Raw genomic sequence first — 27501 nt, forward strand, 5'->3', positions numbered from 1 at the left:
GAGCAAAAACATTCACACATAATTTTATTAAATTCAATAATCGGAGTATAAATTAAAAACAGACTTCCTGAAAAGTTAGGAAATGAGGTAGGAGAACAGTGAACAGTCCAGACTATGTGAGCTGCAGTGCTGTGCAGCCCTGGACCCAATGTTTCCTTATTTCACTTTGAAGTACTCCAACATGCTATATCTCCTGCTGATTTTTCCCTTGAAAATGTTTCATACATTTCATAAATTTTCCAGCTGAAAATAGTGTTTGGTTTAAATCAAAATATCGAAGATATTCAACTAAGACGACATTTCACTAGGTAAAAATATCATGTGTGTTGGCCTCCTTCCATCTGCAAAAGATGATGGATACACAGCAAACAATACATTTAGATGGGTGTCTTCATATGGTGCACTTTTGCTGATGGCTGTGAAGGCCAATCCTTGAAAGGCAGGTTCTGCCACAAGTGCCGCACTTGAAGCGGCCAGGTGATGTTTTGGGTTGTTGCCTTCAGCATTGGCGCCTGTTGCCAACCTGCTGTAGCCACTGGTTGGGTGGTTGTGCATGGCAGCCCACAATAGATGTCACCATTTCTCTCTTTAGTTAGTTAGTGATTCCAAGGTGCGATAGTCGATGTTTAGGGCCTTCATGTCATGCTTGCAAGCATCCTTGAAGCTGAGCTTTGGGCACCCCACTGGTCGTTTGGCTCCCACTACCTCACAGTACAGAAGGTCCTTGGGTATATGACCATCCCAAGATGTGCCCAATCCACCGAAGCCATCTCAGTTTGATTAGTGCCAACACACTTGGGAACTCTGCCTTTGCAAGGACTGCCACATTTATGATTTTGTCCTGCCAGGATATATGCATAATGCGCTGCAGACAGCGGAGATGGAAATTGTTCAGCTTCTTTTTCTGGTAACTGAAAGTCGCCCTTGTTTCACAGCTATACAGCAAGGTGCTGAGAACACAGACTTTATAAACCTCAGCTTGGTCCTAAGGGTCAGCTTGGTGTTATATCCCATGCGCGTTCATGAGTCAGCCAAAAGTGGTATCTGTTTTCCCTATTTGTGTATCGAACTCTGCATCAAGGGACAGTCTATCAGTCACCATGGACCTGAGGTAGAAGAATTTGCTAACTACTTTCAGTAGGGTGTTATTTAGTGTGATCAGGGCAGGAGATACAACACCATGTCCCATGACCACGGTTTTCTTGATGCTTATAGTCAGGGAGAACAAGTTGCAGGCATGTGAGAGTCTTTGTGGCTGAGTTTTCAGGGAGAATTTTATGCTCTCCCCCACGGCGTGTTTGGAGGTGGGGACAGCATAAAATCGGGTGGGATGATGGTGGATGATGATCTCAACTCTGCCAAAATTAAGTCCGGGGTAAGAAGGCTTGTGAATGGCCTTCCCGCCCCACTGCCAATTGAGGTCCATAACTGGGCAATTCGTGCCCAATTGAGGGCCTCATCCCACCGCTGCCACAATTAGCCATGCAGCAGGTGGCCCTGTCACCGCACGGGAAGCATGGCACGAAAAAGGTGCAGGCTGCTTCCCAACTCCAGGGGGTGGGGGGTTGGGGTGGGGGATGTTCCTTATTAAAAGGCATTTAGTGCCTGAACGTGGGACCCAGCATCGGGAAGGGGGTGGGGGGAGGGGTCGCTGAGAGCCATCCCCTGCCCTTGCTAACAACCCCCCTACACTTCCCTCCCCTGTGACCCCCACACCACGAGACCCCTCCCACCCTGACCTACCTGTGGCCTGGGTCCAGCGATGCTCCTGGGCCTCGGGTAGGTGCTCCACTGGCAGCAGCCACTGCCTCTGTGCCTCTGATTGGCCGGCAGCTCTCCAAGGGTGGGACTTCTGTTGCCGGCATCCTTGATTCCGTGCCGCCACCGTCCACCTAAGTGCCAGATTGGCACTAGATTGGGTGGGCCTTCCACAAAAGAGGCAACGCGGTGTTTTCAGCGCGCATTTTCCCGACGCGAGACTTCGGTCGCCAGCATAAAATCCCGGCCTCTGTGTGGGCAACTAGCGCAGCATCATCAGCGTAGAGGAGTTTCCTGATCAGGGAGTGATGTGTTTTTGTCTTCGCTTTCAGTCTTGATAGCTTGTAGAGCTTGTTGTCTGACCTCGTGTGCAATTGGACTCCTTTCATATCTGCAGGAAAGGGAACAGCTGGGAGCATGAAGGAGAAGATACCAAACAGAGTGGGGCTACGACACAACCCTGTTTCACTCCATTTTTCACTCCAAAGCTGTCATAAGTGGGGCCATCAAACTGAACAGTGCAGTGTATCTTGTCATGGAAGGAGCGAATGAAACTGAGGAGCTTTGGTGCACAGCCAAGTTTCCCCATAATCTTGTAGAGCCCTGCTCTGCTGACAGTGTCCAATGCCTTGGTGGGATCTACAAAAGTAAGGTTAAGGAGTATACTCTGTTCCCTACACTTCTCTTGTAGCTGGCATTATAGAGAAGATCATGTCCACAGTAGATCTGCTAGCACGGAAACCACACTATGCCTCTGTGTACACTTGGTCTGCAAATAAATAGAGTCATATAAGTATGATCCTAGTATGTCACAGGCAGTTTGGATTTTTTGATATAAGTTGATCCAGTGTTTGTGCAGTATCTCCCTGTCTTTTGCACAGCTGTCTTAGCTACTTTCAGGTCGTGCAGTGTCTTAGCTGTTGGATTTATGTCATGCATCATCTAGGCTTTGGTTTTTGCTTCAATGACAGATATCATCCCAGTTGAGTAGGTCTCAAACCAGACTTTGTTGTGGGTTCCGCCTTTACTAAATGATGTTTCTGCTGCTTCATAGATGATTGAGCTTAGTGACTTCCAAGCTGCATCGATATTGGCATCAGTGCTTCCTTTTTAAGGCTTTGGTGTGTAGCAAGCATTCTATCGACAGTGCGAAGTGCTGGAATTTAGCATCATTGCTTATGCAAGGGATGTAGATGTGTGGCGGGCCATCGTGTTTGAAGCTGGGGAACTTTCGGTGCTGTACCTTCACTCTGCTTCTGATGAGAGAATGGTTGGTGTCACAGTCTACGCTATGATAGGTGCATGTCTGGAGAACACTGGGCAGATTGTGCCTCCTCGAGATAACTAGGCCTAGTTGGTGCCACGATCCAGAACTTGGGTAATGCCATGATACCATGTGGCTATGTCTGCCCTGGAAGATGTTGGTGATGCAGAGTTCGTTCAGGGCACAGAGCTCAAGAAGGCATTGTCTGTTATTGTTGATGTTGCCCACCCCATGATGACTGAGGTACGTCAGCCATGAATCACTGTCATGCGCTGAAGTCACCCAGGCTGAATAGCCTCTCGCCATTTGGGATGTTCCTCAGAACATCACCTAGGGAGTCATACAAATGCTCTTTGTCTAAGATGCTGGTATTCAGAGTTGGTGTGTAGGCACATATGATGTTGACTGTGCCTCCATCAGATGATAGCTGCAGGAAAAAGAGGCACTCTGAGGTTGCTACTGGTGGCTTAATTGTCTGCAGTAGCCAGTTGCTGACTGTGAAACCTACATCATGCTCATGATGATCTTCAGAGCTCTTTCCACGCCAGTTGAAAGTGCAATTGGCCTCATGAATAGAATCTGTGTTGGCTAATCGGGTTTCTTGTAGAGCTTGTGTAGTTCACGGTCAATCAGAGCCATCTTGTGTACACTTGCTGTGGAATGTGGCTTGTTGTTCATGCCAAGGCACATAGTCCTCACATTCCAGCTTCCAAGCAAAAAGTTACTTTTCTTTGTTTGCTTGCTGCTTAGACATGGTTTTAGGAGGTGCAGACTTGCTTAGCATCTGTACCCACCTCTCGACCTCACAGGCTGGTATCCAGAGAAAAGATGAAAGCCTATATATCTGGGGCTATTCAGTTGCAGGAGTTGCCAGAAGGTGCTAGCTTGAAGGAACATAAACCGCCTAATGGGACTTCACTCCAGATTTTGTCGAGTTTTACTCCCTTGGCCATTTGCTCTCAATGTTATTGTTGTTAATGTTGAAAAATATCATAGATGCTGATAAAATACAACATATTGTCACTGTGTTAGCTTTGACTCAGTAGGTAGCACTCTTACCTCTGAGTCGGAAGGTGGTGGGTTCAGTCCCACACCAGAGATTTGAGTACATCATGCAGGCTGACACTCTAGGGCAGTACTGAGAGTGCTACACTGCTGGAAATGCCATCGTTTGGAACAGACATTAAACTGTGGTTCTGGTTACCCTCTCAGATAGACATAAAAGATCCCGTGGCACAGTTTCAAAGTTGAGCAGGGGAACTATTCCAGGTGTCCTGGCAAAATCTTTCCCTCAACCAACATCACAAAAACAGATTATCTGGCCATTATCACATGGCTGTTTGTGTGACCCTGTGTGCAAATCGGTTGCTGTGTTCCCTACATTACAACAGTAACAAAACTTAAAATGTGCTTAATCGTCTATAAAGTGCTTTGCAATATCTTGATGTTGAAAGTCTTTTAAAAAAAAACATGTATTTAACAGCAACTTTTGTTTAAACTTTAAAATTATAATTCCTGCCCAATCCTATGATCCAAATCAAGAAAATATTATGTAATAAGATAGAAACTTAGTACATTATTTCTGCTAAATGTGCATGCCGAGGTAAATCAAAAAAATCTATACTTTCCCAATCTACACAGCATATGCAAGGGAGGAGTAATATCCTGAACATGCCTTTTTAATGCACTCTAGAATACTGAAATCAGTGCTTACCTGACAGTCATAAACTAATGGAAATATCCTGAAATACTTGCAATGTGACAAGGAAGTAATGAGCTGTTAATGTCATCTGAATTGTGAAAAGAACTATTTATTGGTGAGTTTTTGCCAGCTGCCAGAGCCTTGTGTTGTGAACTGATTGGTGGAGATAGACTTCAATACATGAGGGAGAACAAAATACAGGAAGACATCATAAAAGTGAGATACAGAGCAAGTGAAGAGGAAAAAAACAGAAATAGAGGGAAGATGAATAAAACAGATTTAAAGAAGTGGATTTTGCAGAAAAAGAACAGGCAGAATTAGGTCAGGTTAATTGGGGGAAGAAAGACATCAAAGAGTGAAAACTATCATCAGAGCCAACCTTATCAAGATGGGAGAGAACAGAAGCAACCAGAAGGGAAATATCTAATGCAATCTGTGTCTCACATTGAAGACAACATGGCAAGAGAGAGAATACATAGAAAACCATATTTACAAGAATGATACCACAACTGAGAGGTTATATTTATCAGGAAAGGCTGAACAGGCTGGAGCTCTTCTCTCTAGAAAAGAAAATACTGAGGGGTAATCTAACTGAACTGCTTAAAATTATGAAGCAGTTTGATAGTGTAGGCGTAGAGAAAATGTTTTCATTTGTGGAGGAGTCAAAAGCTAGGGGCTATAAATGCAAGATAGTCAATAACAAATCCAATAAGGAATTTAGGAGAAGCTCGTTACCCAAAGTGTGGTAAGAATGTATGAAGCATATATGGAGAAAGAAATAGAAGGATATGTTGATAGGGTTTGATGAAGAGGGATGGGAGGAGGCTGATGTGAAGTACAACAATGGCATAGAACTGTTTGATCAAATGGCAAATAATGCTGTAAATTCCACATAATTCTATGTAAAACCCTATAGTAAACAGACAGAAAAGAAAAAGATAGTTTAGATAAGCATATTTGGCCTGAAATTCCTTTGTACCTGATCCCAACAATGACAGCAGGATTGTGCCCATAGTTCTTACCTGTATTGATCCTACTGGAGTATGCAAGAGAAACTGGAAAGCATCTAATTAGCACCAGGCAGTCAAGCACATGGACCAGTCGCAGTACATGTGTGATGCACACCTACCTAATTCACCCAGAAATCTCAGCCTCTACCTGCCAATAGCAGGGGTGCCCAAACCCAGTCATCCACTCAGGCCCACAAGGAGGCAGATGCACTTCATTTCACTCAGCCTACTTACCTCCACTGATACACTGGGTCCCAGCCTAAGGAACAGAACCCTGACATAGGCAGTTCCTGCCCCAGATCTGCCCCTTTACTGTCAATTATATTGTCAAGGCTAGACAGAGGTTTTAACCCTTATAAGATCAGGAAACTCTCAGTAATGGCCAAGGATCTAGCGCAACCAACCTCCACCATTTTCTTGGGTGTTCGCCAGTCTCCAGTCAAAGTTACAGTAAGAAACTGCTCAGTGACCCCAACATAGTTCCGTGTCATTATCCCATTATTGTATTTATTTGGAATGCTTTTATATATTCCACATCAGTATTATTTGCAAAGGAAAAATATGGAATTTTCATTATACTGAATGGGGAAAAGATCTGGAAAAAACTATAATACCATCTTCCTTTGAAATATACAAATGCCCCAAAACAAGGTTAAAATAATAGCAGATGCTTTGCTGCTGATTTGACCCATGCATCCTCTTGACACATTGCAGTTTAAGTGATAATGTCCTCAAGATATCCTCCAATAATTTAGCTTAGCAACCTACATAATTAACCTCAATTATCATTTATCCTTTGCATTCAATATGCAACAATGTAGCGAAAGAAAAAAAAAATCCCTGTCCCTATCAAGGCTGTTTTTTTTCAAATGGGTTGTCTAGAATCCGTGACGCTGCTTTCTTTGGCTTAGCAGATCTTTTCAGTAAGGTATATGACCCAATGGTTAAATTCTCATTCAGACTTTCAAAGCATTTTACTGAATCATTCATTGTACATTGGTCACAATATCACATTCTGCAACTCAGAGGGGGAAGAGAGATTTTTGACTCAATCAGATCAGAGATCTCACCCCACCCACAGCTAGGGCTGGATTTTCAATCACCCGTGGGGATGAGGTCAGGTGCGGGCGTGGTTTAAAATAACGCTTTCGGATGGCATCAGTCTTCCGACGTCTCCGTGACGCACTACAATTTTCAAAAGGGAGAGCAAGGGAGACGGCAACCTGCACACCTCCAATTAACTGACTCTTAAGCTCATTGCAGAGCTTGTTAACGCACCGGAGAGGGACAGAAAGAAATTTTCAAATCTAAGAAAGAGAAGGGCAAGTGGGTTTGTGCACAGCTGTCGGGAGCACAGCAGGGAAACATTATTTAATGCGTTATGGTCAAGTGAGGAGGGGTTGAAGGGCTTTGCTCTTTTCCCTCCCCTTGTTTGACCACCAAATAGGTTTATGTCTTTCTTAAAGTGGATGTACTGGCCAATTCAGTAGTTGGAATATTTACTTGCTGTGATCATAACAAGAACCAATCGGACAGGTTTTCTTGAGTTAACAAAGAGGTTACTGAACTAATAAAAATAATGAACACATGCCAACATTCACTCTTTCACACGCACTAGAGGTTTACACACACAAAAATAGATTACAGAATGGGGAAAGGTAGATTGGTTGAGATACAGTCCATAAAAAAAAACGTATGCAGGCAGTGGGTTTTGGTGATTTGGCTGTCTTTTAGCTGAATTCACTGTTCCTGAGACATTCAGTTTGAAGAGGTAGATGACTGGTTTGGTGGGTCTCTTGGAGCTAGCAATGTGGATGATTTCCTCCAACAGGGTTTCTGATTGTAGCCAGAGTATGCAAAGGTTGTCAGTCAACAAGCAGGATTTGAAAGCTTTCAAGCTGGGATAGACAGATAGATAGAGAGAGAGAGAGAGGACCTCCACTTAGGGTCTGCTCATGTCAGAGTCCAGTTGCTTCTCCTCTGCTGCAGAGAAGAAAGCAGCTAAATGCTACAGACGGGGAGGGGTTTGGCACATGTCAGTCACTCAGTCATCAAACATAGCATTTAGCAGTATTTCTTTGCTTGCTGAGCAAACAGGTAGTTCCTTTAAACTTCCTGGGTCTTGATTTTTGCTGTGATATTAGCAGAAATTGCATCTCTCTTCTCACAAGCATTGCAATGTAGGATACAGTGTTGCAAATAAGGTGATCATCTTAAGCTGAAAGGATGACTTTGCTGACAGCCTGTCTTTTAAAAAATACAAATTCAGATCTCCAGCCAGTGGACCAAAGAAAACTATCATTCAAGAAAGCATATTGGTGTAACAATTGTTGCTGCTAATATAAAGTCTTGAAGCAAAAGGGAAAGTCAAAGTGAGGTGCTAATTCAGTGGCACAAAGTTGCCATTGCTTGAGAAGAGCAGATTAATTATCTGATTAGTGAGTGTTTGGGCACTTGTTTGGACCCCTAGACTGATGGCCTTCTGCTTTCCGGCCTGCTCCATTCTGCTAGGCAACAGAAAGCCTAGTTACGGCTGCCGTCTGCCTTTTAGGAATTGTCATTCGCAGACAGTTTCTGCTTCCAGGCAGCCTCCGGCACCACGAATTGGGCACCAAACTTGCCTCCAGACCAATTAGGGCTTTTTCATATCAAAATAGCGTTGCATCAGTGATCCTGACACTGTGGGACGGGAGTGGGGGGGGGGTGTGCAGGGAGGGGGTTTGGAACCTGGAAATGATTCTGATGCTTAGCAGAATCAGGTATCAAGATTGTGGCATGAATGGTTACCATTTAAGGTACTGGCGGAATCAAGATTAGCATCGTCTGAGATTAATAGGCCCATAAATAAAAATAAAATAAAATAAAAAATAAAATAAGCCTATTTAGGATGTGCATTTAGCATTATAATCTGTTGAAATAGTTGCTTAAGTAAAGCATGGCATGCATTCACAATCCTAGTCTGAGATGGTCAAACATATAATCTAGAGCAGGATTGTCCAACTTTTTTGGGCAGAGGATCACATTATGATTTTTGCTTGGCCTGGGGGACCGGTGAGCAAATTATGAAAGACAAAGGCATTAAGAAATTTACTTGCTAATAAAAAAAAATCATTGGTCCAAGAGCGTATGAATGCTCGACATTCAACTTCAATCTTCCTTTTCTTGCTGTATTCGTGCCATCTATGAGGGAAGTGACTCTTAACTTCCAAATGGTTAGAAAACTACCAACAAGTCTTATGCTTTCCCTGGTTGACACTTCCTAGCACACAACTAAAACCTTGGCCAATATCTATGATTCTGATCTGGGTACAAGAAATAGGGCATACTGGGTTTTAAAAAATGACTAGATTTTCTTCAGCAATTCTTCCCTATACCCGCCATGAACCAGGAGCAAAAACTCACATCCCCCCCACACCCCCAACTCCTCGAGCTCATCCTCCCATACCCCTGACTCCTAAAGCTCACTCACCCCGCACATCCCCGACTCCTCAAGCTCACCTCTCCACAGCCGCCGACTCTGACTTCCCTTCTCCGCCGGCTTCCCTTCTCCACCGACTCCAACTTCCTTTCTCTGCCACAAACACCTTGAGTTCCCCTCTTCACCACCACCTCATTGAGTTCATCTACCTCGCCCAATGCTTTTTATTGACCAGTGCCCATGATTGACAACACCAGGACTGACAGGCCTGAACAAAGCCCACGCCTTAATTGGTAGGCCGGAATGAAGGACACCATTATTGGTTGGCCGGATTGAAACCTTTGGCGGGCCAGACTGTGGCTCGCAGGCTGTTGGACAACTCTGATCTAGAGTTTTAAGCTTTGGCACTTCTTTTGGGAAATAGTAATAATTAATTGCTGCATTAAATTTGCTTACCAACTGTCATTGCATTTGGGACAACTAGCAGTAATCACCAAATGAAAGGTATCGAGGCCAGAAATGCAGCATGAAGCTCAGCCAAACAGACATAGAGGGTTGCAATAGATATGTCTTTAACATCACCCTCTTCTTTCTCAAGCCCAGGGTTGTCCAACAGACAGCCCACGTACGTATTTCAGGTCTGAGAAATTTCCCATTGTCTTCTTCTTTCAGACCGGCTTTTTAAAAAACATTGCGCTGTCAGTTTCACAGCTGACAGGTGCTGGGAGCAGGAAAGGCAGTTTCGGAACTTCAGACAGCTCCAGGGTTTTCCAGCGGGCTTTTAAAAGAAGTCGTAACCCGCTGGAGAACCCCAAAGCTGTCCGAAGCTCAGAAACTGCTGTTCCTGCTCTGAACGCCTGTCAACTGTGAAATTCAGCGCAATGTTTTTTAAAACTGACCAACTACAAAGCTGAGTGCTCCCGCTCCTTGCAACTGTCAGAGTGGGAGACAGGGGGAGAGAGACGGGGGAGAGAAGGAGAGGGAGGACAGAAGAAGAGAGAGAGAGAGGGGAGCAGAGAGAGAGATGGGGGCCAGAGAGAGAGAGAGATGGGTGCCAGAGAGAGAGAGATGGGTGCAAGAGAGAGAGAGAGAGAGAAGGGGGGGGCAGATAGATTGAGAAAGCGAGGGACCACAGAGAGAGAGAGAGAGAGGGACCACAGACAGAGAGGGGGAAGAGAGAAAAAAGTACAGTGAGAGAGAGAGGGTAGTGTGAGCGAGAGAGAGGGGGGACAAAGAGAGAGAGGAGTGGAGCAGAGAGAGGGAGGGAGAACAGAGTGGGGTGCAGAGAGAGGGGACAGAGAGAGGGCGCAGAGAGAGAGGGGGCAGAGAGAGGGAGAGAAAGAGGGGGGACAGAGAGCAAGGATGACACAGACGGGGGAGAACACAGAGAGGGGAGAACACTGAGAGAGAGAGAGAGAGAGAGAGAGACACACACACACTCACACAGAGGGAGAGTGACCTAGATCACTCTTGACAGCTGGACATCTATCTGGAATACTCCACATTGCTACAAGTGTGCGGGCAAACATTCACTACTTGTGCAAGCAAAAAAGCCAGGTATCTCACTAAAACAGTGTCCAACATAGTGATGAGAAAGTAGGTCAATAAATTAGTCTTTTCATTTAAAGCTTCTTCACAAAAATGCACATATGTTGTTGTTTTCATTAATAGTAAGATAAATGTTTAATGCCTTTATCTTTCCAAAATTGTCTCACCGGCCCCTTATGTAAGACAAAAATTATAATGTGGCCCCCACGCGAAATGGTTGGGCAACCCTGTTCAAGGCGCTCATAAAAGGTCATTTGAAAACATGCTTGGATGACCATAATCTAGCCATGAAAAAGAAAGAGGGACATTCTCCATGCTTCTTTCAGTATATATAATAACATGCTTCTGAAAAACTGATGAAATTTTTCTTCCAAGTTTTATTGCAATTGTTAAATGGAAATTCAAACCATGGCAATCAACTGTGAAGAGGGTTACTCTGGTCAATTTGCACTCTTTGCTGCCCAGTTAGCTCTGGTAAATGGTAAATTATGTGCTACCTCACTTCTCCAAATTGCAAGTTCCTAGATAGTTATTTTGACTAAACCAAAATCAAAATACTGTTCATGCTGGAAATCGGAAATAAAAGTCATCGACCTGAAACGTTAACTCAGTTTCTCTCTCTCCAAAGTTACTGACTGGCTTTCTGTGTGTTTTCAAGCATTTTCTGTTTTTATTTTAGCTAGTTTGGCTGTTTGGAAGAGTTATGATGAGGGAGAAATATATTCCGACAGGATTTAGAGCCTTTCCAGGACAGGCTTAGAATCGACATTGCCAGAGCCTTGGTAACAGGTCATGCAGTTGCTTTGTCAGTCTTGGAAAAGTCTATAATGTGGGACTTGAAACAATGGGGAGAAGGTTATATTGCAAAATGATCAGAAAATCAAAAGTTCAGATCAGAAAAATTGAAATGTCAACAAATAACATCTGAACAATTTAAGAACTGTATATTTTTTCCAATAATTCATTTAAGTAGAGATTCAAATTTTTGATGGTGCAGATTTAAGGCAGAAAACAATGAGTTTTTATGGAAACTGGAGTTTATAATTACTGAACATAACATTCTACATGTGTGAAATTAGCAGGTTTTATACAAAAATTACAGAATGCATCAAATGAATGAAATAAAAACTGATTTAAGTTATTTAATTGTTGTTAACAGGTTTCCATGTACTGACATTTCCACTTTCCCAACTATCACAGTTACTGTTAACACCAACATGTATTTTTTCACTATGTTAGAGTGTAGAAAATAATGGTTACATTTGAAGATGCTCCTTTGTCGAAACACTCATACGGTTCCTATTATTTGTAAGGATACAACTATCCTAGTTAGTGAAAGCAATAAAGGATTATGGCTTATTCAAAATTAAGTGGCAGCATAAAAGTCAGCATTTGTTCAAGATTAAGGAAGCACACGAAGCAAATCCTAATTTTCCTTTTATACTGTATTTATTGATGATTGCTAAAGATTTATTTATATCTCTCTATTGTAAGTAGTCAAGAAAAAGCATTTTAAAACTAAACTTACAAAGGTGAGCAGGTCCTTTCACTGTGATTTTCACGTGGCGACTCCCATATGGAACTGCAATCACTGTGTCTTCCACTGAATAGTTACAGAAATGAAAATCAGTTGCGTGTCTGATGTGCATCATCTAGCAGTTAGCATTTATTAATCCATCACACTGAACTGCTTTTAGCCCTGAATATTCGCATGACACTTCGTTTTGCTCGTGAGCTGTCAAGTGTCAAAAAGTATGATTGTACATCATACTACACTGAATCTGATTCTGGCTCCTACCCAGAACACGAGGGATCAACCTAAGCCAGAACTTGTCTGTGGCTTCACTCTACAGCTTAAGTACCTACTGAATCCAAATAGTGACAGCATGATTTGCAATAACTCATTAGCAATGATTGCTTTGCCATATATTTAACAGATTAAAAGAACCAAAGTCAGATGACATCATGTATATGATCTGTACATTTTAAGAACTAGGTTCAGCACGTTCGAGATACAAATAACTTGTGAGGTTGTCAGTCAACCATTAATTTTGGGACACTATTGATGAGTGCTTTACTTAACAGTGTTGAATGGTAAAGCTTTCGTGAAAATAACCTTGTTTGCTTTGGATTGCAACATGCGATAACTATTATTTGATTATGTTAATATCCAAAATTCTGGGAATTGATTAGATAACTGCATCACTAATCATCCATCTGCTTAATTATGGCTTTTGGAGAAAAAAAGTTCAAATCCAGTTTTGCTGCCACAACCATGAACATGAAAAAAAAGTTGTCAAATTCCTGCTGCTCCTGCTAGTTATTACCTTTGACATTAAGTGCTGAGGTTGCCATTTCTGTTTTCACTCATCACAGCACTTAGCAAGGCTGATATTGTGCCAAATTCCATACCAGGAGGTTGTAAGTACATGGCACTTTTATGGCAATAAAGTTGTGTTTACATTGCATTTAAAAAGTAACTTTAAAAACTTTAGGGATTAAAATATCCCAAAAAATATTCTAAACAGGTTAAGATGTTTCAAAATGATTAATGTTTTGGTATGATTAAAATGTATTAAAATGAATCAAATTTCAATGTATGTTCAGATACATAAGTTATTATATAGGTGTTGTTATAACCGAGGTGGGAGGAGTGCACTGTCTTTTCTAGTTCCACTTCTCCACAGGTCACAACATATGTTTAAATGTTTATCCAGTTACCGATACATTCAATCATATACTCTACTCTTTATCCCAGAAGAAATTACACCAACCAGGTTTCTTTAACAAACAACAAAATTATCAGCTTATTATGAAACAAAACTTATCCAGTAATGAAGCAAAGCATTAAGACACAGATTGAAATATGAAAGCTCCCTTTTCAAATGCCACCACCCCCATACAGAGACAGACACTCACAAAGACACTGGTTAAAGAGAAAAGAGATATTTTCTCTGCAGAGCTCTTTTACAAAAAAAAGACTAAAAAAGAATATTTTAGCCAAATATTTGTAATTCTTGAAGAAAATGGATGAGATACGTTGTGTCCAAAAATGGCTTATAGTCTCGCATCTGAGTTTTAAAAAAAATTATTTCATGGGATGTGGCGTCGCAGGCTAGGCCAGCATTTATTGCTCATCCCTAATTGCCCTTGAACTGAGTGGCTTGCTAAGCCATTTCGAGGGCATGTAGGAATCAACCACATTGCTGTGGATCTGGAGTCACATGTAGGCCAGACCAGGTAAGGACAGCAGATTTCCTTCCCTAAAGGACATTAGTGAACCAGATGGGTTTTTACAATAATGGTTTCATGGTCATCATTAGACTAGCTTTAAATTCCAGATTTATTAATTGAATTCAAATTCCACCTTCTGCTGTGGTGGGATTCGAACCCATGTCCCCAGAGCAATACCTGGGTCTCTGGGTTACTAGTCCAGTGACAATACCAGTATGCCACCGCCTCCCCAAGTACAAGTAGATGGGTCACTGGGATCTTTTCTGAAGCAGTTCTTTTCAGGTGGCATTGAGAATTAATCTGGCAAGCTTTCCAGGCGCTCCTCAGGAGAAATATGTCACCGGGGGCTTTTAACTCCCACACACTCAATATACAGCGTTGCACAGAGACAAAAGGAAGGAGGCAACCTGGGTGCTTCTCTCTTGGCAGGTTGATCTCCAGCTGCTTTCAAACACAGTCCACACCCCAACTGAACCAAAGCAATATCTCAAAAGCCAAACCACCTCCTGAACCTCATAAATTGTGACATGTCTCTTCTCTGTAAACATCTCCCCCAAGTCACCAAGGTTTCTGTTGTTTATTGAGCTTAAAGCATGTGATATCCAGTAAAGATTTGTTTTCAAACAAGACCTCTAAGTTGTCCTTGTAAAAAAAAATATCCAGGGAGTCTTTTCAGTTTACCCAAATTAATGAATGTACATAATTCTAAAATATGAATCCTCAAAAAAATTTAAAAATAGCACTTGCATAACAGTGTCACTAAAGCAGAACACAGCATACAGTCATCTTAGCTGTTTTCTAGCAAGAATATAACACTAGCCATGGAGCCAATTAATGCAAAAGAATAATAAAGCTACACTGTAAATTTAGAACAGCTTGAAAATCATTCTATGCTTGGCATTTTTGGACCCAATGCTTCCCTACCATTGATTGCTTTATCACACCAGTTTGGATTGCATGTGACTTAACAATTGTACAACTTGTCACCTCAGAGAGAATGCAAGGATTGATGTGATTACGACAGATGGACAGAATTGGACACCATTCTCTATTTACAATTGGAATAGACATTCCGTGTATAAAAATGAAATGCCTGAATTATTACAAATTCCAGGTGGCATTTAACAATAAGGATATTTAACAATAAGGATCTTGTTAATCATCTGGACAGACCAAAAAGTCAGAAAATCTTTGCAGTGTTACAGCAGGATTGCTTCAGGCTAAATTTCAGCCTGATATAGCATAAAGAGTATTTTTAGTGATCTCATGAATGAAAAATGTCAATGTTTTTCAAGACTGGAAACAGTTCCATGTCTTCTACATCCTTGATGGCTTTCTTCTTAGCTCCAACCCATGGCCTGTCTGTCCACCTACACAACCTAATTGATTAGAACATTATGTGGCTCTGGCAGTCACTATTTACCATCTTTATTTTTAAGCTACTTTTTAAAAATAAGGACTCCAGTCACATCAAATTTGGCTGGAAATCTTCCTGCAGGATAACAAAGACAAACACTTTCCCATTAACCTGAAATTATTCTTTTCTCTCATTTTTCTAAAGGCACTGAGCAGTTTTGAATCTTTCAAAGATGAATTTCAGAACATGTTAAGCATTGTTCCACAACTTAATGTAGACCTAAAAGTAGTCACTTGTGCATCTATTTTATTTCTTTACTTTCCAGTTCTAGATTCATTCTCTTTCCTTCCTGAAGAGACTGATTTGTTGGTAGGTTCCAGACAAATTATGCATTTTTCTGACATTCACACACGTGTAGACTTTCATCATGATTTGCTGCAGAGCGATCAGAAGCAGGCGGCTTGACTTCTCTTCCTTTTCTCTTCTGCTCCCCCAAACCCGGGAAAAAGGTAGTAAATTGTACCATTCCTGCCGCCAACTGGAATTTCATTATCTAACAACATGGAACAGGGATCAAACCTGGGCCCTCCCAGTCTGGATAGCTCAGCTACTCAATATGTAAACTTACTGAAAAATCAATGTGAAAAAATTGTCTTTAGAGCAACAATAAAAATAGTTGTGATAATGAGTAATAAATGTAAGGCTCACTGTATGTTTTGTCTTTAACAAGTAATGTTATTTAGGATATGCACTTAATTGAAATAGTTATCAACTTTAGAATTATCTTGTGATATAGGATTAACTTACTTTGGAGAATCATGAAGGAATTAATCCAAAAATAGAGGAATCTTGTGGAATCTTTGTTGATTTTTAACATTGTTTCTAGTGCCATACACGAGTGATTATAAAAATAGGATAAAGCAGATGAATGTGTGGCTAGAGAGATGGTGCAGGAGGGAGGTGAAACCTGTACAGATCGTATTGGTTGCACCTCAACATGTTCGGGACCAATGTCCTTGCAGGGCAGTTTGCTGGTGCTGTTGGGGAGAATTTAAACGAAATTGGCAGGCGGATGGGAACCAGGATGTAACATTCGGCAGGCAAAAACAAGGTGCCAACAAAGGATTGGGAGACACAGATCGCACTGGAGTAAGAAATAGTAAGGCATTAGGTGGGTCAGAATAAGAGGGAATGCAATTAGGTCTAAATTAGGTTTACAATGCATGTATGTAAACAAATGGAGTGTGGTAAATCAAGTTTATGAGCTGCAGGTGCAGGTAGCCATCTGGAAATATGATGTGGCAATAATGGAGACCTAGCTCAAAAAAAGGGCAGGACTGGGTACTAAATATTCCTGGATACAAGGCATTCCAGAAAGATAGGGAAGGAAATAAAGGAGGAGTAGTGGCAGTATTGATTAAGGAGAGAGAGGGTGTCCTAGAGGGGTTAAAGATAGAATCTATTTGCTTAGAGCTAAGAAACAATAGAGGTACCATTGCACTACTGGGTGTATTCTATAGGCCACCAACTAGTGGGAAAGATATAGAGGAACAAATTTGCATGGAAATTAGAGAGATGTGCAAAATCTATGTTATAATTGGGGACTTTAACTATCCTAATATAGACTGGGATAGTAATAGTGTAAAGACTAAAGAGGGGTAAGAGTTTCTGCAGTGTGTTCAGGAGAATTTTCTATACCAGTATGTTTCTGGCCCAATGAGGAAGGAGTAATTTTTGAATCTGGTTTTGATGGTTCTGGGGAATGAGGTGGGTCAGTCGGGGAACATTTAGGCGACAGTGATTATAGTGCCATAAGGTTTAAGTCAGCGATGGAAAAGGACAAGGAGCAATCCAGCATAAAATTAATTAATTGGAGGAGGGCCAATTTCATTGGGGTGAGAACGGATCTGGCCCAAGTAAATTGGAATCAAAAATTGGCAAGCAAAACTGTAACAGAACAATGGGCTGCCTTTAAAGACGAGCTGTTTTGGGCACAGTTGAGGTACATTCCCATGAGCTAGAAGAACAAACAAAGCCAGAGCTCCCTGAATGACGAAAGAGATAGAAAGATGAAGCAGGAAAAGGGGGCGTATGACAGATGCCAACTTGATAAAAACTTATGAGAACCAGGCTGAATATAGAAAGTTCAGAGAAGTGAAAAAATAAGTAAGAGAAGCAAAGAGAGAGTATGAGAAGAGACTGGTAACTGACATAAAAGGGAATCAAAAAGTCTTCCAGAGGCATATAAATAGTAAATAGGTAGTAAAAAGAAGGGTTAGGCAATTAGGGTATAAGAAGGGAATTTACACATGGAGGCAGAGGACATGGCTGAGGTACTAAATGAGTATTTTGCATCTGTCTTTACGAAGTAAGAAGATGCTTCCAAAGTCGTAGTGAAAGAGGAGGGAGTTGAGACACCAGATGGACTAAAAGTTTATAAAGAGGAGGGGCTGAATTTTATTCTCCCACTGCCAGGGGCAACGGTGGGTGGAAAAAATGGCGGCCTGCATGCATGGGCCACGCACTGCAATACCACCACGTTCTAGTGCACGGTGGCTCATTTAAGTATGCAGGGCGGGCCGCGCCCCCCCAATCACGAGGTGAGGGTGGCCTCAGCGACACAGTGAACGGTGTCAGCTGCCTCTGCACAGGCGTTGACACCATTTTTAAAGGGCTGCCAGACCTATCACAAAAAGGGCAGAGTTGAACCTCTGGACAGGAAAGTGAAGGCGGGTGAGTGTTGCCCGTCGCATGGAAGATCCTGGGAAGCCAGTAAGATCGCAGTGAATGGTATTTAAATCTATTCATCGTCATTATTTAAATATTTAAAGTCGGGTCCCGTTGCTGAGTGGAGGGGTGGGGTGCTGCCACGGAGCCTTGCCACCGCCTGGAAGATTAGGCCCAGCAATCCCGCCGTCGGGCTCGGTGGTGGGCTGCTGCCACTACGATTTTCCGAGACCCCACCCCCCTGCCCACCCGCAACGCCCCCCCCCCCAACCACCAAAACCACGGAGCCTTACATCAGGAGCTCAACAAAATCCCAGCTGAGATATTAGAAAGGCTAGCTGCTCTTAAAGTTGATAAGTCACCAGAACCGAATCTGGTAGATCTGAGAATACTGAGGGAAGTAAGAGTGGAAATTGGAGACACACTGGCCATAATCTTCCAATCCTCCTTAGATGCGAGGATGGTGCCAGAGGACGGGAGAGTTGCAAATCTTAAAAAAGGGTGTAAGGGTAAGCCCAGGATAAGCAAGCCAGTCAGTTTAACCTCCATGGTGGGAAGCTTTTAGAAACGATACTCTGGGACAAAATTAACAATTATTTGGACACATGTGGATTAATTAAGGAAAGCCAGCATGGATTTGTTAAAGGAAAATCATGTCTAACTAACTTGATTGATGTTTTTGATGAGGTATCAGAGAGGGTTGATGAGGGTAATGCAGTTGATGTGGTGTACATGACCATCCAAAAGGCATCTGATAAAGTGCCACATAAAAGGCTTGTCAACAAAGTTGAAGCCCATGGAATAAAAGGGGCATTGGCAGCATGGATACGATTTTGGCTGAGTGACAGGAAACAGACAGCAGTGGTGAATGTTAGCTATTCTGACTGGAGGAAGGTAAAGAGTGGGGTTCTCCAGGGGTCGGTTATTAGGACCACTGCTTTTCTTGATGTATGTTAATGACATAAACTTGGGTGCGCAGGGCACAATTTCAAAATTTGCAGATGACACAAAACTTGGAAGTATTGTGAACTGTGAGGAGGTTAGGGACAGATTTCACGAGGACATAGACAGGCTGGTAGAATGGGCAGACATGTGGCAGATGAAATTTAATGGAGAAGTGTGAAGTGATGCACTTTTGTCAGAAGAATGAGGAGAGGCAACATAAAATAAATGATACAATTCTACATGGAGTGCAGGAGTAGAGGGACCTAGGAATATATGTGCACAAATTATTGAAGGTGGCAAGCAGGTTGAGAATGTGATTAATAAGGCATTTGGGATCCTGGGAGTTATGAATAGAGGCGTAGAGTACAAAAGCAAGGAAGTTATGTTGCGAACCTTGATAACACACTGATTTGGTCTCAACTGGGGTATTGTGTCCAATTTTGGGCACCACACTTGAGAAAGAATGTGAAGGCATTAGAGACAGTGCAGAAAAGATTTATGAGAATAATTCCAGGGATCAGGGGTTTCAGTTACGTGAATAGATTGGGGAAGTTTTGGCTGTTCTCTTTGGAGAAGAGAAGGTTGAGAGGAGATTTGATAGAGGTGTTCAAAATCATCAGAGGTCTGCACAGAGTAGATAGGGAGAAACTGTTCCCATTGGCAGAAGGGTCGAGAACCAGAGGACACCAATTTAAGGTGAATGGCAAAAGAACCAAAGGTGACATGAGGAAAAACCTTTTACGCAGCTTGTAGTTAGGATCTGGAATGCACTGCCTCAAAGTGTGGTGGAGGCTGAGTAGATTGTGGCATTCAAAAGGGAATTGGATAATTATCTAAGGAGATATAATTTGCAGTGCTGCAGGAAAGGTTGGGGGCAGGGGCAGTGGTACTAGCTGAGCTGCTCTTGCAGAGAGCTGGAATGGACATGACGGGCCGAATGCCCTCCTTCTGTGCTCTAACCATTGTATGATTCTATGATTATCATATAACCCAGAATTTAAGATGAAAAACCACATGAAAGAAAGTTACATAAGAGCCAGGAATTAAAAATTAATTAGCTTAAAAATGGACTGAGCTTCCTTGATAGCCTAGAGTCCTGATGTAATACTAAAGCATAGTGACCAAAAGATTCCAGCTTCAGTTCTCAGTCTGTGCTGGTCACAACCAAAATACTAGTTGAGGTGCTGAGTTTAAAACCCTCAGCTACGGAAAGCCTGGTCAGCGACAGGAGGGAGTTGAAATATTCTGCTGCAATTGTGATGACAGGGGTAAGGCCACAGGGCCCAACATTTAATAACTGTATTTCTAACAGACAAATTAGGAAATTTTATAGGTAAATTGTTAGGTTATAAATTTAATTTTTATATGTATCTAGTTGACTCGCTGGAGGAAACGCCAGCTGAAAGAAAAGTACTTTGAGTTATTTGTTTGGTTTGTCTTTTCCTTTCTCTGTTTTTGACTGCCCTGGTTTCCATTCCTGCTCGCTATTTACTAATTGTGACTATGTCAACCTTTTGAGTTGTGATTTGTCTATTTTACAAAAATTAAACCTGAGCGAATGTGACACTTCAGTTTGTAGAGAGCCAGCATGATGGACAAAACACGCACAGCACAAACTGCTTTAAATATATTATGAGTCAATTTTTTCTGGTGTTGCACATTGGAATTTAGGAATGAAACTGACTCTTATCCATCTCAAATGGGTTTGTGTTGCTCCTTCCTCCTCTTTCTCTTCCTTTCTGCTTCTTACCCCTTAACTCTTTTTGTTTCCTCTCTGTCCTGCTTCTCTGTCTAGGGCAGTAGATGCATGGGAACACCACCACCTGCAAGTTCCCCTCCAAGTCACACACCATCCTGACTTGGAACTATATCACCGTTCCTTCACTGTCGCTGGGTCAAAATCCTGGAACTCCCTTCCTAACAGCACTGTGGGTCTACCTACCCCAAATGGACTGCAGCAGTTCAAGAAGGCAGCTCACCATCACCTTCTCAAGGGCAATTAGGGATGGGCAATAAATGCTGGCCTAGCCAGTGACGCCCACATCCCATGAATGAATTAAAAAAAAATTCCTTCAGAGAAGATTTTAAAAAAAAATCATGCATGGGATGTGGACATCACTGGCGAGGCCAACATTTATTGTCGATCCCTAACTGCCCTCAAGAAGGTGATAGTGAGCCATCTTTTTGAACTGCTGCAGACCATGTGGTACAGGTACACCCACAGTGCTGTTAGGGAGGGAGTTCCATGATTTTGACCCAGTGACAAGCGAAGGAACGGCGATATAGTTCCAAGTCAGGACAGTGTGTGACTTGGAGGGGAATTTGCAGGTGATGGTGTTCCCATGCGCCTGCTGCCCTTGTTCTTCTAGGTCATGGAGGTCATGGATTTGGGAGGTGCTGTCAAAAGAACCTTGGAGAGTTGCTGCAGTGCATCTTGCAGATGGTGTGTACTGCAGCCACAGTGTGCCAGTGGTGGAGGGAGTGACTGTTTAAGGTAGTGGATACTGTGCCAATGAAGCGGGCCGCTGAATCCACCAGTGTCAACATCCTGTAGGTCACTATTGATTAGAAAATTAGCTGCACCAGACACACAAATTAAAGGCCTGCTACCCAACCCGAACCTGACGGGGCCCGATGACGTGTCGGATTCGGGTCATGTCGGGCCCGGCTTTCGGGCTCGGGTCGGGTCGGGCCGGACACACACTGTAAGTGTTCTGCTGGTAAGTATTAAGAAATAAAAATAAACTTACCTGAGCTGGGACGAAACTGAGTCTGCGCAGTGAGCAAGTGATGTCACTATGACGTCATCACGCATGCGCTGCAGCTTCGTGGAGCTTCCCAGTCAGAAGATAAGTAAAGGGATAAGGGTCAGGCTCAGGTCAGGTCGAGTCAGGCTCAGGTCAGGCTCAGGGCAAAATTGGAGGGACTCGGGCCGGGTTGGGCTGGGGTCTACTGTGGATTGGTCAGGTTCGGGTCGGGTTCTTTTTCCTCAAAGTGCTTTCAAAATTGAAACCTTTTGTGTTAACAAATCAAATTAGAATGGGGAAAGAAACTACCTGCCCAACTTTCTCTCAACCCTGTCTTTCTGTGTCTCAGAAATTGGAATCTTTCACAGGTGTAAGCAATTAGCACAGATTTTTCCTAATTGTTAATTAGTTGGCTGCAGCTTAATGCACTTTCTAAAGTTTATAGAAGATCAAACAGAAAGCAACCACAGATATGTAATCAGAACATTGTTCTTTTTCTCTTCTCAGACATACAAAAAAAAACAGGCTGTGTGTGTGTGTGTTCTAACAAAAACTAAACACATGTTTGCAAATCCATTCTGAGTACAAGCTAAGATCCCTTCAAAATAGTGTTTCATTTGAATATTCTTTCACTTACACTATAACGTTCTTAAACATTTGGGCTTGAAAAGTCATCAGGCCACAGTCCCACGTCATGTCACTGCTATATGGGGGCAAGAGAAGCAAGAACTCCCAGTATACAGAAATACAGAATCCCACTGACATGAGCAGCTTTGTAGAAACAGGCAGTTGCTGTACTCCTTACAGATCTGACTGAAATTTCCTAACTAACACCAGGACACATTATATCCTAGTCCCAGGCATTTTCAGAGTAGTTCCATCAGACTCCGGCGACGCTGTGGTGAAAATTTGATTCCATTGTTTACTTATTTACCACCTGCATCGGTGAGACATTGTATATGTGTTATGCCATAAAAATGCAAAAAGAGTTAACAAATGTTTTTGGCCATTTTTTCCCCCATTTCTCCTGCAGGCACTGACTCGTGCTAGTGTACAGCTGTATGGCAAAAGTAGTCCTTTAGTACCTTGCAAGTTTTCTTGTTCTGTGAGCCTGCACATATCACAGTCCACCTTGATTCCTTTTCTTACCCAATGTGTAGACATGAATATTTTTCAGGAGTCACTGGATAGCAGACCAGGATTTTAAGGCCAATGGTAACATCCTCCTCATTCACTTCACCCACCCCTCCCAATCCCCATCCCAATCATTCCCTCCCACACAGAGATGTGCTCACTCAATAGAGAAGACCAAAGTTGGAATTTTCAATTCTGCACTGCTCAGTGCCAAGCCTGGCAGCGCCTTTACCCACTAGGCTGCTGGACAAACTTAAGAGAAGCATTAAGCAACAGACAAGCTGAAAGAGCATTATCAATAATTTTCCTTTTATAATAAATCTCATGCACTGTGCTGACTGAGGTTGCAGAATAAATGTTTTGTTAATAGGTAGGTGACTTAAAAATGTTAACATAAAATCATAGACGCACATTTTTCAAGAGATACGTGTGATTTGGACTGTCCTCGAACAAGTCTGCATGTTGAACCACTGCCTGCACAAACTCCACAGTTGTCTTCCTTGGCTTTACTCCCAAGTTGCCGATCACAGCCAACCACCTGCCAACAACAACATCACAGTCAAGAGAAAGCTGAAGCTGACAGTACACAAGCTCAGGTTTCAGGAATTCTGTTTATTTTTATGTTACCCTTTACATTTTGAAGCTGGCCTCATTCTGTCACAGCACAGCTCACTTTATTTCACTCTTAATTTGTTTGGAATGCCTAAAGTATGGTTTAATTTCTGGAGAATTTCACAGCATTATACAACAAGTCAAAGAATCTGTAGCAAATATGCAAAATGAATTCATTTGCTACACGGACCTTCAAGCGAGCCTTCATCTTACTATAAGGTTACACATTTTTATGGGGTGGTCCAGGTCAAGCCCAATTGCCAGCAATTTGTAAGTCTATTTTGATAAATGTGGATTTGAGCCCATCACCAGGACCTAAGCTTATAATTAGGACTGACATTCCAATGCAGTACTGGAGAGAGTGCTGCATTGCCAAAGGTGCCATTGCTTGGAACCATTTCTCTAATGAGGTATTAATCCGAGGGCCCCTACTGCCTATTTAGGTGGATGTGAAAGATCCCACAGCACTATACAAACAAGCAGAAAGTTTCCCCAGTATCCTTGCCTGCATTCTTCCCTCAACCAAAAACAGATGAGCTGTTTATTTGTCTGTGACTTGGCTTTGCACAAATTGGCTGCAGCAGTTGTCGAAATAACAATTACATTTCACAAGGTAATTCACCTGATGTGAAACACTCTGATACATCCGAAGGATTTGATAAAATGTCATGTAAATACAGGCTTGTTCTTTCTGAATCATCTGGGTTTAACAAAACAATATAAAATAAAGCTTTAAACCCTGTTACAGTTTAATAAAATACTATGGCACATAATCCCTCAAATTACTATGAGATATTAAAGTCTGAGCACCCAGTCTGTTTGTATGAAATTCCTTTGATAGAGGCACTAATTCATTTTCTTTACTCAAGACAGTGGAGGAAGGAATTTAATACGAACATATTGGATGCACATACCATAACATCACTTACTGCACTTTCCAGCCTTAGGTGTTAAGTGATAAGTACAATAATACTGCTCAGAGTAATTTACAGGCTATAAAAACATGGTTAATGTTGCTGCTAAGACTAACAAAAATGGAAAAAGAAGTGATTCCAACGAGAGCATGCTGTTACAGCTCAGGTTTTTTGACAAAGACTTTACTCCTCGTGTAAACAGCTTGAGAAGAATGACTGTGTCGCTTATGAATCGAAACCTGCATCTTTTAAACACTACTGGACTAAGCTAGTATAACTACAGTCCAACAGGAAACCTGAACATGAATTACAAACTAGAGCAGCATTGTCGAAGGTGCCATCTTGTGCATGAAATATTAAAGCAACTTTCTGTCTGCCTGTTTAATTTTCTATCACAAAAACCCCGTGACATGACTTGAAGTGGAACAGGGATTCTCCTGGGTGTCCTGGCCAATAATTCACTTTCAACCATTCACTTATTTACTTTCGGTGGGATCTTACTGTGCATACATCAGTTGCCATCTTTGCCTCCATAACAAACTTTCAAAGGGAATTGATTGGACTTTAAACTCTTTGGGATGTTCTGATTCGATTTATTTACAATTAAGCAGGTTTTTGGAAGCAAAAGCACAATGCAAAATATTATACAGAACAGTAAATATGAGATGTCAGGCACCTGTACACAAGTGTTGAATTTATCTTTGTCAGATCTTCATCTTCATGTGGTTACATACAGATAGTACAACAAATACTGCTTACAGTTTTTAACTCTTCTGGATTGGAACAGTTTTTTCTGGAAACGTGTTGCAAACATCACAAACGATAATTTTTAGGCTACTAAGCATGTCAGTGTATTATAATAGCTATGGTACCTCTCCAGTGACGTATCTAACTGTCCTGCTAAACTGTGGCCTGCACAACACTGGAGGGAAATAACAACTGCTGGTAGCACCAATGGACCATATTAAAAAGGATGAACCTATGTCCATATTATCCATTGGGAGACATTGCAGGAATCCTGAGCTGATAATTTGGGGAATAAAATGCTGCTATTTTGAAAGTACTAATAGTGTCAGCGCTCAAAATCACTGTCCTACTGCTACTGAACAGGAGTACATACAGAAGGTTTAAAATTGTCCCATCTGTCATAATGTTCCTTGCACCTGAAGCTATTTCTTCCCATGACTTGGCTCCAAAGGACTGGATTGTAGCAGTTGTAGTTTTTACATAATGAAGCTTCTCTTGTTTGCTTTAAGAATAGTTGCTGAATTCAAAAATAGCCATCAAAATTCACCATCCATCGTACATTTTCCAAAAAATCTTGATGTTACTTTTTTCCCCCATTTTATTTCCCTTTCTCGAGCCTCCCTCCCACATTCAACAGCATTTTCCAGGCTTGAAGTGAACCGAGCAGATTGCCTATCAGTCTGTGAAAGAAGCAGTACGAGGCAGCACAGCAGAGGCAGACAGAAAGAACAGTGAAATGTTGATATTAATGCTGAATTCTGGGACTAAAAATGCACACATATCGGACAACACCAAATTTGGTATGAATAATGCAGCTATATAGTCAAGTAAATCAAACACCAGATTAAAACACAATGTAAAGGAATATTCTGATCATATTTTGGGTGTAGTTTGCTAAAATACTGAGGTACATATTCCAGTTTCATATTCAATTCTCACCACAGAAGGATGCTGGATGACTTTTTTGTTTACTTTGGTTAAAATAGTCCATCTTCCCCAAAAAGCTATTCAGCTCGTTCACAACCATTCACATGCTTTAGAGGCACCCAAGTGTTCTTTACAACACAGATTAATACAGCAAATATATTCTTAATTAACCACTAGTACGTCTCTCGTGACAATGCTCACATAAATCCGAGGAGGAGCAGTTTTAGGAAGACAGGACATTATGAATAGAATTCAGTAGTGTGCGCCTTTAAGGTGTAACTGCTCTGTATTCTTGAAATGAATAGTGAGTTTATTTAGGGCACTGGCTGCAGATTAGGATGCTGATATCTTTGACTGACAGGTCAATCAAGAAGCTGGAGACTGGTGCCACAACATTATTACTTTAGTTCTACTTGCTGGTAGAAGTCACAGGGGATAGATATGGTGCTGCAATAGGTTTGGCAGCTGATGAAATACATCCTGTAGATCATACATGTAGCAGTTTATATATACTGCCGCCAGAGCGCACTGATGGTTGAGGGGCAGATATTAAGTCGAGTGGAAGGGCACTGATCAACAGGACTACTCCATCATAAATGGTACAGAGGTTCTTAAGTGTTGCTATGTCTGTATCCAGCCAGGCAAGTGGTGAGTATTCCATCAAACTCTTGACCTGCGTCTTGTGGGTAGAGATGAGCCAGTCATCACAAAGTACTCAGCCTCTGTCCTGCTTTTGTATCTGTTGTGTTGAAACAACTAGACCAGTTAAGCTTCTGGTGACTGACGACACCCAACATATTAATGGTGGAGGACTTGGTAATGGTGGTGCTGTTGAAGCTTGAGAAGATAGTTAGGCTTTATCATTATGGGGATAACCATTACCTTCCAGTTAAGTGGTGCAAGTATTATGTGTGTGTTGTCAGCCCAAGTCTGGATTTTTCCTGGTTTCCACTGTAGGCCAGCATATACTGCTTCATAATCTAAAGAATCGCGAATGGAGTTGAACACCTCCATCACTAATGAATAGTGCCACTCTTCCCTTATAATGGAGACATGTTCATTATTTGAACAGCTGACGATGAGTGGGTAAAGGCTGCTTAATTGAGGAACCCCTGCAGTGATTGGCCACTGACAACCACCACCACATCCATCTTCCTTTGAACCCCATTTCCTTCAGCTCTGTAAGGCTTCTGTGGGTGCATGCACATCTAACACTTCAGTGCATACTTAGAACATGCTATACTGCCAGAGGTATGAGGCCCTGTCTGCTCTCTCCTGTGGACAGAAAAGATCCCACAGCAGTATGAAGAGCAGAGGAGCTTTCCTGTGCCCTGGCCAACATTTGCCTCTCAACCAACACCTAAAAACAATGATCTGGTCAATTATTTAATTGCTGTTTGTGGGATCTTGCTGTGAGCAAATTGGCTGCTCCATTTCCTACAGTATAAGAGATAACA

The 27501-nt window shown here is 42.1% G+C and overlaps 1 protein-coding gene across 5 annotated transcripts in view; it reads right to left on the reverse strand.

The window, feature by feature from the left end:
• The window catches only part of adamtsl3 (ADAMTS-like 3), a 723872-nt gene that overhangs the window by 285996 nt on the left and 410375 nt on the right, over positions 1 to 27501 (reverse strand). For all 5 annotated transcript variants that reach the window (XR_010969700.1, XR_010969699.1, XM_068017734.1 and 2 more), the window contains exons 7-8: positions 23256 to 23382; positions 12229 to 12303 (exon numbers count right to left, since the gene is read on the reverse strand). Coding sequence is in view for 3 of the 5 variants with exons in the window: in XM_068017734.1 (XP_067873835.1) it covers positions 12229 to 12303; positions 23256 to 23382 (202 nt within the window). In the remaining 2 variants the exon portion in view is untranslated. The remainder of the gene's footprint in view (positions 1 to 12228; positions 12304 to 23255; positions 23383 to 27501) is intronic.

Source organism: Heterodontus francisci, chromosome 38 (assembly GCF_036365525.1).
Source record: "Heterodontus francisci isolate sHetFra1 chromosome 38, sHetFra1.hap1, whole genome shotgun sequence".
NCBI lineage: Eukaryota > Metazoa > Chordata > Chondrichthyes > Heterodontiformes > Heterodontidae > Heterodontus > Heterodontus francisci.